At 46.6% G+C, this 14640-nt stretch overlaps 1 protein-coding gene across 2 annotated transcripts in view; it reads left to right on the top strand.

The window, feature by feature from the left end:
• JCAD (junctional cadherin 5 associated) overlaps positions 1-8752 on the top strand; it is a 79580-nt gene extending 70828 nt beyond the window's left edge. For both annotated transcript variants that reach the window (XM_023632270.2, XM_023632269.2), the window contains exon 4: positions 3947-8752. In XM_023632270.2, the coding sequence (XP_023488038.2) occupies positions 3947-3981 (35 nt within the window). In that variant the 3' untranslated portion in view covers positions 3982-8752. The remainder of the gene's footprint in view (positions 1-3946) is intronic.
• The last annotated feature ends 5888 nt before the right edge of the window (positions 8753-14640 follow it).

Here is a 14640-nt window from a genome sequence, read left to right as displayed (position 1 = left end):
CAAGCACAGTCCCACCGTCATTGCCCTGACACAGACGGGCCGAGAGAGTGCTCAGCATCTCTTGTGTCAGGTGTTTTCTTCAGGGCCTGTCCTGGAATTGGTTAGAAGAAGGGCTGACGAAGATGTCACTGGTCCCCATCATAACCTGCAGACTGGAGGGGCCTTACATTGTTAATCCAGACCTGCGCACAGACAGGAGGAGCCGGGCCCTGCACTGAGTGCTACAGCTCGGCCCAGGCCGGCGTCCCGAGTCAGGCCCTTCCATCTCACGGGGCGCCCCAACAGGGTGGTCCCCCCGCCCCCCACTTCTCTGTGTTCTATTTTGAGATCTAAGGATTTAAAAGTAGATGGAAAAGACCACTTGTTTCAACTAGAAAAATCTAGAAATTTTTGTTAAAAAAATCCACTTGGCACTCTTTAAATTTTCCCACAAAGCAGTGTGATTCTTAGGAGTGTTGGCGGGTGTTGCCCTGTTCCTTATGCAGAATACGGTACTGAAATGATCCATACCACCCTCTCTGGTCGTCTGGTTGGCAGGCGTGGTCTTCGCTGAGGAAAAGCGGACTGACAACACCGAGCTTTGCCTTTCCCGCGGTGCTGGGAGATGCGCTGCGGCCCGTCTCTGAGCTGCGGCTTTGTCAGGCGTCACCATGATTGCTCCTCCTTCCCCTGCTCCCCAGAAGATACCGCTCACTGTCGAGTGCTAGTTAGAGTGTGTTCCTTATCTATAAAATTAGGATGATTTTATCAGTCCTGCCTCTTCCTGAGAATTGTAAGGGTTTTAAAATAAGACAAATATTGATGTAATAAAACACCAGTTTGTAAAGATTTCTTAGTCTCAGCCGTGGCCACATACTTCAGGGGGTATTTTATAACATAAGATTTCTAGGTCAATAAAGCACTCCCTCAGTTTTCAGCTTGATCGTTTGCCGTGCGAGTGGGGTTGGTTAGGCATCTGAAAACACCTAGATAATGCCAGTTTTAATTTTAGCCAGCCATTAAAGATAGCTCCCTATGACTTTATTATGTTTTTAACCATCGTTACTGACAAGTAGAAATTTTAGTTATTTTTTTCTCCTCTCCGTCTGATGCATTTATTAATACACAATACAGTGACCCAAACTCTGAAGGCAGAGTTGCTCACTGTGACAGACAGCTGCCTCCGGCATTCGTAAGTACTTGGCTGGAGGACAGCAGGGACGGCTTCTCCACACTCTGCGGCTCAGGTCAGCCCCCGTTGGCCTGCTGTGTGACGGTCACCAGACCTCAGTAGCAAAGCCAGTCCTGTTGAGAAGCCGTATGATTGAGGTAGTAAGACTTTTGACGTGTGTTCGCTTTTCCTCCACTCATTGCTTCACAAATTAGAACAAAGGCTTGTGCTGTGTCACTGATGTGCATTTGGATTTGTTTTCCTTTCAGTGTATTTGATCATTTTGATCACAAGAAGCATCAACCCCCCCAAGACCCCTGACTCTGTCACCCCCGTGTGCCAGAACCACTTCATTGCTCACTTCATTGCACAAATTCACAGCCCACTTAAATTCAGATTTTGTTCTGGAATTTTAAAACAAGATTATACCATGTCGACCTGTAACATTGCCCCCCCGCCACAACATGCACACACACCCCTCCAGAACTTCCTTATCTGTCTTGTATTGTAGTACCCATCATATCATAAAGTGTCTTCAGATTAAAGATGCTAATTTCAGCTAACATCTCTTCAGTGGTCTTTTGGGGCTCTGACTCAGAAATCAGCAGCTCAAAACTAATTCAGGTGACAGAACCCCATCTCCGATGGATGGATTACAATTCAGAATTGCAATTCCCAGCACTGATAGCATTCAGAACCTGCTGGGTCCATCACCCTCCGTTGCATGCTCTCTTAATCCAAGTACAAGAGGAGAATGAGGAGAGATTGTCTGCTCCAGACTCACCCTGGGGGAAATCTGGGAAGGTTGGTGATGCGAAATAATGCCAGTAGAAGGCTAGACGTTCACGCGTCTTCAAGGCCGGTAGCTTTTGAGGGTGTTAATACATGAACCCCCCCAGGGTGGCCCTAATAAGTTGTCTTCCCCTGAAATACTGCCCTGGGAACCAGGGTTCCAGATACTCAGGGGAACCTCTCTGTCCTCTAGACCTGTGCTGGCCTACATCGTAGCCCCTTGCCACAGGTGGCTGCTGAGCACTTGAAATGTGGCCTGTCCAAACTGAGATGTGCTCTAAGTGTAAAACACACACCAGAGTTCCAAGACTCAGAACAAAAAAAGCAATCTAAAATTTCTCAATAATTTTTGTATTAATTACCTGCTGAAAAGATAATATTTTGGATATATTTGGTAAAATAAAATACATCAACTTCACCTGTTTCATTTTATTTGGTTTAACATGGCTACTAGAAAAGTTAAAATAGTGTATGTGGCTCACTTTCTATTTTTGTTGGACGTAGACCCTCCACGATCTGAAGAAGGGGCCCATTGTTCGACAGAATTCTTTCCCCTGCTCCCTGTCTGTGGACCCTTGGCTGCATCAGTGGGGCTGTGGGGGGCAGGCCCGTTCTGTGGAGCTGTCGCCATGTCCCTGGCCCTGCGGGCAGCTGGTCGGGGCCCAGTGTATGTGCAACGTAAGGCTCGATAGATGGTCCCCTTCTCACAGGCCTCTGCAAAGCCGAGGGTGCCCTTTCCAGAGTGTCATCTGTTAGTGACCACCCGCCGCATTCTCAGTGGAGAAAAGACGTCTTTGCTCACAGGCTCGCTCTCTCAAAATCAGCACACAGTGAGGCTGATGGAGCACAGAAGTGTGGCGCTCTGCTGTGACCGTCCTGTGCTGTCACCCTGCAGTGTTGTTGAGGGTCGCTGTGAAAAGGCAGCTGACTCACGGGGCCTCCACCGGCTCTTAGCCAGGTGGGCACTTGGCAGTGACTCCTGTTTGAGGAGGAGCTCCTTCTCCAGAGTGCAGACTCTCCTGTCTGGTTTGTGACGCCTCGCGCACAGTGCTCTAAACCCTTAGTTGTCACAGTTGTAGCATCGTACGGTAAATCTGCCCCAGCTGAGGGGGGAAGGTGTGAGGATGACTTGGGAAAACATTTTGCTGCTAGGGAAATCGAAATCCATGTGGCATTCATAGTGCACAGCTGTCCAGATGGATTTGAGAAGATATTGTTCTATAACTATCAAATTGTACCATCCTTCCAGATTTCGTATGTGTTTTCTCTTAAAAGGTTAGGAAACCTTTGAGCTGCTGTGGCAGGAAATTCTGACCATAGGAGGCACAGGTGTGAGCTTCCGGTCTGCCTGGATCCCAGAGATCTGTGCAGCCCGAGGCAGTCAGATTTAGCATCACCAAACTGCAGCCCTAAAGGCAGTTTAGGACTGTTCCTTTGTACGGTGTCCTGTTTCGGAAGCCCAGATCTTCTGGGCCCAGTTTGGGATTTTCCAGCTTGGGCTATAGAATGGAGCAGTGTGCTGGCCCAGACTCGTACCCACTTGTGTGTGGAGAAGATTTGTTCTAACAGGCGTGTGTCCCGCCCTGGGCCCGCCTGCTGGCTCATGGCCGTCAGAGACAGAAGGCCTCTCATTGCCAGCCAGGCAGTCAGGGTCCCAGGGTCCTCCAGACTGCTGGGGACAGCACTGGATTACAAAGATGTGCACCCTAAACCAAGTTTTCGTTAGAGGTATAATTTAGCAAAAAAGAAATAGTCAGCATCAGCCAGGCACGCCACTGCTGGTTTACAAGTGTTGGGTCTAAAGTTAAGTATGTTCTTTTAAAACAGACTTTTGATGATAGCTTTTCACTCCTTAGTGAAAACAAGATTGTTGAAATGTCTAAAAATTAACTTTTATCCACTGGTGGATTTGGCTCCCTGAACATATTTATTTATGCTCTGAGTGTTAAACAGAAAACAGAGCTGTTGAATGTGTCACTGATTTTCTTGTTCTCTTTTTCACAGATTCGTATGACCCTAGCAGAGTGGAGCGGGTGTGATTAGATGCCAGTGACGGGTGGGACGCCCGTAGTTTGCTGACTGAGTGATCTCTGGTGAAGCCGTCGGCCCAGCCTGCCTGTGTATAAGCTGTACGCTGCTGGCTTTTAGTGCGCCGTTACATCTTTTACCACTGCCGCCAGGAGGCTCGTCATCCCTGCAGACTCGCTTTGTGGAAATAAAGCAGTAGTCTGTTGAAACCATCTGTTTTTGTAGCATGAAGAGTTAATACCTGTATTTAGCAAAGAGTCCCATAGACTCTCTTTCATGATGGATTTAGCCAGGCTGATAAATAGTTTGGTGTTAATCTGGTTAAGTGAAAATTTAAACGTGGATGATAGAGTGAATGATTTTGGAAGGACTGTGAATGTCATAAATTCCCCTTGGCCTCTCCACGGCCTGTGGTCCTGCTCGGGTTAAGGAGTTTGGGGCGTAGGCCATCGCCTCGTGTTCCCGCACTTGGAGTTGAGGGGGCTGTGAATGAATAGTTGTGATCCATTGCTAATCAGTTTGGCCTTCTGTTGCTGGGAGTAACTTTACTTATAAGTAACTTGCCGTCGGAGAATAAAAGCAATATCTTTTAAAGTTCCTAAAAGATTAAAACTTGTACTATAATGTACTGAGAGTATTATTTATCTGGCAATGAAATACTTGGATAGTTTGCAAACATGCTATTGTCTGCTTTGCACTCAGTATTATCTATTTTTATTTTCTGTATGGATGTTTAGAGAGTGTTTATATGAAAAATAATTGCTGGTTTAAAATAGACCATTTTAACAAAGTAACTATATTTCTTTTTACAAAAATGCTATTTTTCTATGATGTAAACAATTGTTAGGTGGCAGATTTTTAAGGAAGTATTTTATTTAAGAGTCTGTATCCCTTTGTGTGAGAGGAACCCAGAGCAGGTTCCCATTTGCTTTAAAGCCTGTGGCCCTCACCCAGTCACAACTCTGCTACTTTTGTTTTATCTTAGAAAGAGATGTCAATATAGACATTTTACAGGGTTAATAAAATTAACTTTTCACAAAGATTTTTTACAAATGTAGCTGTAAGGTTGTAATTGAAAATAACCATCTTAAAACCAGCCAACACCCTTACAAGAATTTTTGCTGCCATATCCACTAGAATTACCAAAAAACAGTTTCATCTTTATGTGTCTGTGGGGATCTGCCCTGAGACCAGACTTCCCTCCTCCCCCCCGCCCCTTTAAAGAAATATGTATTTTTATCTAGAATGATCCTTAATTTGTCTCTGCATATTTTTAAAAGTGCTAGAGATACTACATATATGCCATTACAGAAGCAGTATGAGGCCTGCGTATTCTACTGTGTTTACGGTTGCATTAACCTGCACAAAGTGTGTGCATTTTTTATGCATTTGTCCCTTCTTTCAGAGTGAGGCATTCTTACTAGCTAACATGTCCTGAATGGTTTCTTGTCTCTTTTTTCCCTCTCTCCCTTTTTATTCTTTCTTTTTTACCTCTCTCTCTCTCTCTCTCTCTGTTTTTTGGGTTTTTTTGGAGGGGGGACCCACCTTATCTATTTTTAGACATTGCAAATTCCTAAAATGTGAACTATTGGGTGGTCTGCAGTTTGGCCCGAAAATGACTCTGACTGGGCTTTCATGGCCTGTTTTTATCTGTACCATATGATTTTATTTCATAAGAACTTCATGTATTTGGACTGTAATAAACAAACAGACCCTAAGGAATTCTGAAGTCTTTTCAGATACGCTGCTCTGCCTTCTTGGTCCTGCCTCTTGACTGAGGCGCTGCTCTCCAGATCTTGGCTCTTGTGAAAATTTAGAGCAGCTCTCGTTTTCACAGCACCGCGAGATGGGCCAGGGCTCTGCTCGAGATGGCTGAGAATGTTTCTCCCGGGGGAAGTCCAGTGGGGAAGAGGTGAATCGCTCTGTTAGGGCTGGTGAGTCACTGGGTCACCTGGTAGAACTGAGCGACTGTGCTCCCCTCTTGAAATGCATGTGAAAGGAGGTCACGTGTATGTACATAGACGCCTAGACAACCTAGAGACACATACATACATATGTATACGCATGTAGGAACTCTGTTCTGGCTGCCTCAAATTTTGTTGATTCCATCTAAAGACTTCTTTTAATCAAAAGAGTTAAATTTTAGCTTATTTCTCAAGAGAAAGAGAAGGACCCTAGAGACAGAAAATTACTGCACCTTATGTATATCAGAAACCAAAATATGATGCTCTTCTGTTTTGTTTTATTCTAAATCGTTGTATCATATCTTTCTGAAACCATTCTGAATTTAGTTGAAATTATCAATAGTTATACTTTTATCCTTAATTTCTGGATTCCAGCCTGTGTATAAATCTTCTGGGGATGGGGAAAGAGAAAGGTAACTGAAAATTTGACTTTTAAATTTGTATATTCTGAGATAAATAATACAGTCTTTAATCAAAAATAGCTTTCCCCAGAGGTTTTGAACTTACTGCTGATTATCCTTTTATTAATTCTATTTCTCATAAATACACAACTCTGTTATTACTTGTGGCTGGAAAAAAGCTTTTCATATTTTGTGTTTGTCATTGTTTTTCTGATACATATGACTTACTGTTGGTGTTTAATAATTTGGGGCTTATAAAATTAAAAGTTCTAATTTTGATTATTTGGACTAAAAAATTACTTGAGGAATTACATATGAAATGTATTTGTATTTCTTAATTTGCAAGAGAAGGGGAAAAATTATGGTAATATAGCTCTAATTATCTTTCTTTGAAGAAAATTTCTGAATGCTTGAAGACCAAATATCTCTGTGATCATTTTCAATCTTCTGTTTCTGCACACCCCAGAAAATTCCTCTGTAAAGACACAGTAGCCCCGGATTTCACCTTCAGAACTCTTTTCCGTGTTGTTCATAACTATTTGGATTTCTTTTTTAAAAGTTCCTTAAAAAATGTATTTACTCTCTGAGGTCCTGATTTTCTTACTAAAATTGTAGGTTAAGGATGTGGTTCATCTGAAAATTCTAAGAACTTTTTCTATCCCATTTGACTATTGGTGAAAGGTTGTTGCTAATGGGAGTTCAACTGTTTAAACTCAAATAACTCTGAAACTAGACCCTTCCCTCTTTTTGCAACAGCAAAACGACTTACTCTGATAGCGGCTGGGTTAGGGCTTCTGAGAAAAAATGCTGATCCACTGTTGACACAGCTCCTCCCCAGCTCTGGGCAGAAAGGACTGACCAAAGATAAGACTAACCCACCATTTCATCTGTGGCCCCCAAAGATTATCTTTGTGTGTTTGGCTCTGTTTTTGTTTGTTTAAAATGATTAAATAATACACTGTTGTCAGGTTAGCATCTCTTGGACAGTGACCAGCGCAGCAGAGTTCTCCCTATGTAAATATCTGAGCTTAGAAACACTTCCAATTTTCTGAGTTCTCGCAAGCCATTACTTGGATGTTTGGATCATTGTTCTGCCAGATCCATCTGTGCAGGGAGGTGAAGCTTAAGGGATGGAGTGAGGGTCGAGAGTATTTCTAAGCTGAAGCTATTGCAGGCCTGGGGGAGTTTTGCGTTTCTTTCGTTTTGTTTTTAACTGCAGATTCTGTACATCTGTTGGTGGGAGGAGAGTTGCTACTCAGGACAGGATTTAAGAGACACTTTCCAAGTGACCTTTATGAGTCTGCATGGTGGGAGGTCTTTTGCAAGTGGTGGGTCCACTTGGACCCACCAAGCTAAGAAGAGAGAGATTATAAAATAACTATAGAAAGAATGGTCCCCAGCCTGCCTGTTTTGTTAAGAAAAAAGGAGTGGCTAAGACCGTAATTCAGATGGAGGCCCCTAGAAAAGGTCGATATAGTCTCGCAAACTGCCCGTGGAAACAGCCCTTGGGGTTCTCTGCGTGTGGGGAGGCGGGCGGAGTCTCTGCAGGTTCCCTGGTGTGGCTTTGAGAGCCCCTGTCACGGTTGTTTACTGCAGAGGACAGGGAGGGCCTTGTTCCATGGCCTCTGCTCACTGACTGAAACTTGACTGCAAAAGCAGGTCCAGATAGTCGAGCCATTGGTTCCATTGGTCCCATTGGCCTGATGGGGTGAGGAGCAGGCGCTCCCTGTGAGATTTTCCCTTCCCATGTGGAAGCCGGGCCTGCGGGGCTCACAGCTCAGCCACAGAGCAGACTTCCCTCCCGCAGCTCCCTTCGCCCAGCCTTGCAGCAGGCCCAGATGTGTGACGCTCGCTGTCAGGGAGCATGGGGGAAGACAGGCAAGTTCACGTTGAGAAGCATATGGCAGAAATTAGAAATGAAAACCGTATGTCCTGGCCAGGGAGAACGGCAGTAACCTACAGATTATTAAAACCAGCGAAGCACTCTCCACCTGGGTCAGCTGAAATTCGAGCCCTCACACTCGGGCCGGTCAGGAAAGCTGAGCAGAAGCGTCTCACACACACACACACACACACACACACACAACTTCTAAAATTTGGTGAAGATAAGGCCCTGTAACCCCTACAGAAACTTTGTATCTGCTCGTCATTTCTTTGGGCACCATTAATACATAAGGCAGGTAGAGAGGTCCCAGGAAAAGACACAACTACTAATGGCCGATTGCCAGCTTCAGGTCACGGCTCCCAGGTGGGGCAGTACAGAGAGCTTAGGGATGAGGGAAGAACAGTAATACCAGCAAAGCACACATGAATGTCCTCAAGGAGCACTCGTGTTTCTCTGCTCAATGTAAAGACTGCTATTTCAGGATGGTTGGCCTGCTCAGTAACACATGTTCCAAATAAAGATTTTGCATGAAGGTGCCTGTGTCCGTTGTCTTTGGCTGCTGGTGCAAGAGCTGCCCTGTAAGCTTTAAAGGCCCGTCCCACAGGCTGCAGGCTGCGCACGGCGCAGCTCAGATGGTATTGGTAATTCAGGGACAGGCGGCCCCAGGCATGCCAGCACCCTTGGTCTCCACCGAGGGTTTCCTGGGCGGTAAAGCTCGTCTTTGCCCCTCCTGCAAAGGCTTGCTGACATGGTGAAAAGAGGCCGAGAGGGTCAGTTTGGGGACCAGGTTTGAGTTTTTGGCTCCATCAGTAACCGTGTGGCCTTGCACATGTCTCTTCTCTGGCTTCTGTTTCCCCATCTGCCTTTCTCACTCCTTGAAGGTAAGAGTCACGTATCTGAAAACGCCCCCGGCACGCCTGGGTGTTCAATGTGTGGAAACGAAGGTCGACCCCTACCCTACGGGGAACAGAAAGTGCTTGTCTGGCAGCCTGTAGGTTTGAAGTCCAGGCCTTGGCCTCTTAGGTCTTTACTTCCTGGCTCTGGAAGCAGGTGCAAATTTATTGCTCCATCATGCTCTCCACTTGTTGCTAGGAGCCCAACAAACTTAGAAGCTTTGTTGTTTCTGAGTTTTAAAAAATTTGGTCCTTTTTTCCAACTTAAGCCCCTTCCCTCTCCCCATTAGCTTTCGTGGACTCTTGTCCTCGAGCCGGCCTTGGCTCCAGGCGTGGGTCTCAAAGCTCCAGTGTTCCAGGGCCCCCTCGGTAGTCTGAAATCTCAGATCATGTTAAGAGGCGGGTTTTAAAGTAAGAGCTGTTCCCAATTGGTTAATAATTGAATCCACATTTTAAAATATAGCTGAAAAAGAAGTCCCTTGACCAAATTCTGTAAGATGACATACACAACCCAGGAATCGGGGGACCCACTCCTGGCCTGGCCTGCGTTAACCAGCTGTGACCGAGGCCACCTCCCTTACCCTCTGGAACACTGTGTAAGTGGAGAAGAGAGGTTGAACTAAATTAGCTGGTTTCTTCCAAATTTAAGGTTATATAACTGGTTTTTGGCAAAATTGGAGGTTCATAGGGTCTGTAAGGGCCCGAGAGTAAAATAATTTGAAAACCGTGGCTGTACATGGTCGAGGGCCGGGTCATCGCCGGGGCAGGGAGTCCTGCCATCATTCCTTTCACCAGGGTGGTCCGCTTCCCCATTCCAATAACTTATCCTGCGTCTCTTCCCCTCACCGTAGCTATGGACCAGCCAAGACACTGACAATATTGAGTTCTCCCACCATACTTTCCTTGCGTTAGAGCAGGGCACTGAGGTGTTTACGGGCCTGGCAGTCAGCCCAAGGCATTAATTTACAGTGACTGTATAGATAGCTTTTCCCACCATTTGGCGGCTCTGGGTCCCTTTAAATGCACGTCAATTCAGCGGTGGTTGTGTCTTACCAGCTGCGCTGGCCTGTCTGCTTCTGCCCCAGACATAAATCTTTCCTCAGGTGGTCAGCTTGTATTTCACTGGCTGGAGTTGCTGTCGGTCACCCCATTGCTCAGCATTTTGGGGACAACGGCTCCATGGAAAACTGAGCGCCAGCCCTCCTGGGCCCAGTCGGCCTCTGGTTTGGATTCAGCTGCAGAGCCGAGCTCTTCTTTGAGCTCCAGGAGTTTCCTGCTGGCCCCCGCCAAGGCTCCACTTGCTGGTTTTTCTCTTGGCTGCCTCCCGCTGTCCTGTGCGTCCTGCTGCTTTAACGGGGGTGTTGTTACCTAGCCTAACCCTACTGGTATATGTCTCATGTTAGGGTAGCAGGGGCAGCTGGTGTAGAAATAAACCCAAATGTGCATTTACCTAGAGTTTCTTTTGAGTATTTGAAACAAAATGCTCAACATGGGAATGAGGGGACAACACAGAAACCAACATTGTTGGCCCCTACCATGTGCATATACCATGTTATATGCATGAATGAATTAATGCACGCCATCTTACGAAAGACAAACGGGAACAGAGAAAATAAATAATTGCTTGCAGCATGCAGCTAACAGCAGAGCATGGATTCAAACCTATTTCTATACCCCAAAGTCCATGCTGCTCATCTTGGCTTGCTGTAGCACAGGAGAGTGCAAGAATGATCCTCCAGTTACTCAGGAAATTCAAAGGCAACAGCTAAATGCAGTTGTTAGAATCAGATTCAGCTGCTTATGTCACAAAGTTGGAAACAAGAGTGGCTTAAATGAGATGGAAGCTTATTTCTCTCACACTTCAAAGGAGCCCAGAGGCAGGCAGTCCAGGGCTGGCATGTCAGCTCCATGGCAACTGGGGAGCCAGGCTCCTTGTATCTTTCTGTTCCAGCATCCTCACATCATGGCTCCCATCCTCAAGGTAACCTCATGGTCCAAGATGGCCACCATCTTAGACACTTTCCAGGTAGCTGACAGGAAGAATAATTCTCCTCCCAGATGAGTTAGCTTTCTTTAAAGAGACTTACAGGAGGTCCTACACTCTTCTGCTTATGTTCCATTTCCTGGAATGTAGTCACATAGTCAAACTAGCTGCAAGGGAGTCTGAGAATGTAGTCTTTTTAACTGGGCACCACTGTGGCTCTGATTAAAATCAAAGATCTGTTACTAATAAAGAGAGTGACATAGTTATTGACTGATAACAGAAGCCTCTGCCACACTTAGGCTACTTACGGGCATTTGCCCCACCAAAGACTAGACATGGTGCCCCAAATGAGGAGTTTTTAATGGTGCCTTCACTTCAACGAGGGAGCAAACCACAAGCCCAGAAGGGCCAGCTGGAAGCAGCTACGTTCGCAGTCCAATCTTAGGGTCTGTCAAATGCAAACTCTCACTTTCCTGGGAGATGCACCTTCAGGTGAAAGTGATGATTTTGCCACATTGGTGCCCTTGGTTCACATGTCGGGGAAATGTGAGAAGAGGTGACTGGCAAGCACAGGAGGCTGGATGCTGAGTTTCTGGGGTCTGGGAACAAGACAGTTTGCACATCCTTTTCTGCTCTCTGTGGATGCTCATCACACCTCCTGCAGAGGTGGAGCCTGTGAGCTCTAGGCTGTCTACATCGAGGATCCCAAAGGTCTTCAAGAGAAAGCCCCAGAGTGGATGGGGGAGGGCTGAGTGGTGGGTGAGACTAGAGGACAGGGAGGGGGTCAGTGGCCACGGAGGTGGGTGGAGCAGCACAGCCTCCTGCATCCTCGCTGGAAAGTTCCCAAAAAGGGCTTATGCCAGCGCCCTCCTGCCGAGAGGACCCTTTCAGCCTTGGAAGACCTGCAGTTTATCACAAAGGAGCCAGAATAGAGCTCAGAGCAGTTCAGATGGCAGGTGTTACCACTGAATCTGCCTTTCTTATTAATGGTCTCAGCCGGTCTCAGTTGCAGGGGAAGAGCTCTGAAGCGTCTTTCCTGGTTATTGAGATTTTCATTTATGAATGTTCAGTGATCCCCCTTATCTGCAGGGGATTCCAAGACCCCCAGTGGATGCCTGAAACCACGGAGAGTACCGACCCCTATATATACCATGTTTTTCCTATACATACATCCCTATGATAAAGTTTAGTGTATAAATTAGGCACAGTAAGGGATTAACAATAGCTAAGAACAAAATAGAACAATTATAACAATATACTGTAATAAGAGTTAAGTGAATGTGGTCTCTCTCTCTCAAAATATCTTATTGTACTGTCCTCACCCTCCTTGTGACGCTGTGAGCTGACATGATGTCTACGTGATGGGATGAACTGGGGGGAATGATGTAGGCATTGTGATATAGAGTTAAGCTACTACTGACCTTCTGGCGCTGGGTCTGGAGGAGGAGCATCTGCTTCCGGACATGAATTGGCCGCAGGTAACTGAAACCTCAGAAAGCGAAACCTCAAATAAGGGGGGACAACTGTATCTCTGTTGAAGAAGATGCACCCCAGGAACATTTTTAATTTTTATGTCAGACTTTATGCCTAAAGGCAAAAATGAAACAAGAACCACAAGAAAACATTTAAAGATGTCAGGGAAAAAGTTGTGGTGGGTGGTGATGTTCATGCAATGTAAGTTAGCATGGCACCGGATATTCTGAAGGGTGCCCCGGTGGGTCTGTGTAAGAGGGAACAGAAGAGTTCAGTTCTGATCAGGTGGGCGTGCTGTGCCTGGCAAGTGCCCAGAGGCTGGGGGAAAGTGGGGAGAGATGACTAACGTATTTCGACAAATCTAGAAGACGCCATTGTTTGTTTCATCCTGAAAAAGGAAGAAAATGCTGTCTATAAATTACCACTTGCCTTGGATTGTAAGTGCATCCCAATGTCAAAGATTTTAAAATGTGAAGAAGACAGGTGCTCGTATAGCTGGTGCGATACAGTGTCTAACCTTCACTCCCTGCTCTCCCAGGGTCCACAAGCACACCTCTCGCCTGCTGGGCCCTGCGGGGCTGGTTCTCCAGTGATGCCGGAGGAGCCAGGATCCCGGCCATCACGACAAGGGGCTGTGGCTTTCACACTTGCACGTGTATCCCAATGCCTGGAACTTGTTAAAAGAGAAAAAGAGGCTGATTTAGTGTGTCTGGTGTGGGAACTAGGACGCTTCTTTCTTAACGGGTACACCACGTGATTTCAGGGTGAGCAGTCCCATCGACACTTGAGGAAACACTCCTGGCGTCTTCAGAAGCCGTTCAGTAGACCAAACAGCAGGTCTTCTCTGGGTCCTCCCTGGCTTGGGGTGCCTGCACGTGCTGGTGCCTCTCACTGGATGGCCCTTGTCTTCTCTTCCTTTGACAACGTCCATTCATCTGTCAGGTCGGTTTAATCCTCGGGTTCCACAGCCACTTCCCTGACCTGGCCAGGTGAGGCTGGTGCTATGTCTGAATGTGATCCCCCCAAGTTCATACTTTAGTAGAAACCTAATGCCCATTGTGATGGTGTTAGGAGGTGGGGCCCTTGGGAGGTGATTAGGTCACGAGGGTGGAGCCCATTTGAATGAGATTAGTGTCCTTACAGAGGACACCCCAGAGAGCGCCCTCACCCTGTCTGCCACGTGAGGACAAAATGAGAAGTCTGTGACTGGCCAGAGCGCCCTCGCCCCACCATGTTGGCACGCAGACCTCAGACTTCCAGCCTCCAGAACTGTGAGAAATAAACGTCTGTAGTTTCTAACCACGCAGTCCGTGGTATCTTGTTATGATAGCCCGCAAGGACTAAGACAGGTCTGGTGGCTCTGGGATGTGCTCTATAATGAAGGTAAGGAAGTGTACTTAACGTGTCGAATGCCACTGGCCCCTCCCCCCGGGTGAGAGAGCAGGTCTGCCCCCTCGGGCATCGCTGGCCCACTGAGACCCTCCTCCCACACACAGCCTGGGCTGGCCCTTCACTGTCTTGACGCGTGGGCCGTGTGGGCTGGTCAAAGGAGAGCCCCACCACCGGAGAAAGTCAGCAGAGCACACAGCTTCTTCTAACCCACTCTCACGGGCTCCAGTCCAGTTTCACCCTCAAATCCAACCTTCGAGAAGTCAACAAAAAGTGACTTCAGGGGTCCCCATGCCTATTGGCTCCTGCATATAGTTCCTTCATCATGGGACAATGCCTTTTGTTACAGCTAGAGAGAAAATCCAATGCTGGTTGATGTGACTCTTGACTGAAATTCACTCTGAAATCTAACCACTCAATGAACCTGTGTCAATAATTGATGTCAGGCTATTTTCCTTTTTGACAGGAGAGAGAAGTTTCTTTTAAAAAGGCCCCCAAAAGGGAGCTGAAATTTTGTGACCAACTAGTATATTGCAAAAATTACACTGTGTGAATTCTGAAACTGAAGTGTAAAAAATACTGGCTTCTGACTTGCTCTCTCGGATCCCTCACTTTGAGAGGAGCTGGCTGCCATGTCAGGAGGATGCTCAAGCAGCCATGTGGAGAGGTCCACATGGTGGA

Source organism: Equus caballus, chromosome 29 (genome assembly GCF_041296265.1).
Source record: "Equus caballus isolate H_3958 breed thoroughbred chromosome 29, TB-T2T, whole genome shotgun sequence".
Taxonomy (NCBI): Eukaryota; Metazoa; Chordata; class Mammalia; order Perissodactyla; family Equidae; genus Equus; species Equus caballus.
Note: the sequence above shows the minus strand (reverse complement) of the source record. Positions and strands in the feature narration are given on the sequence as shown.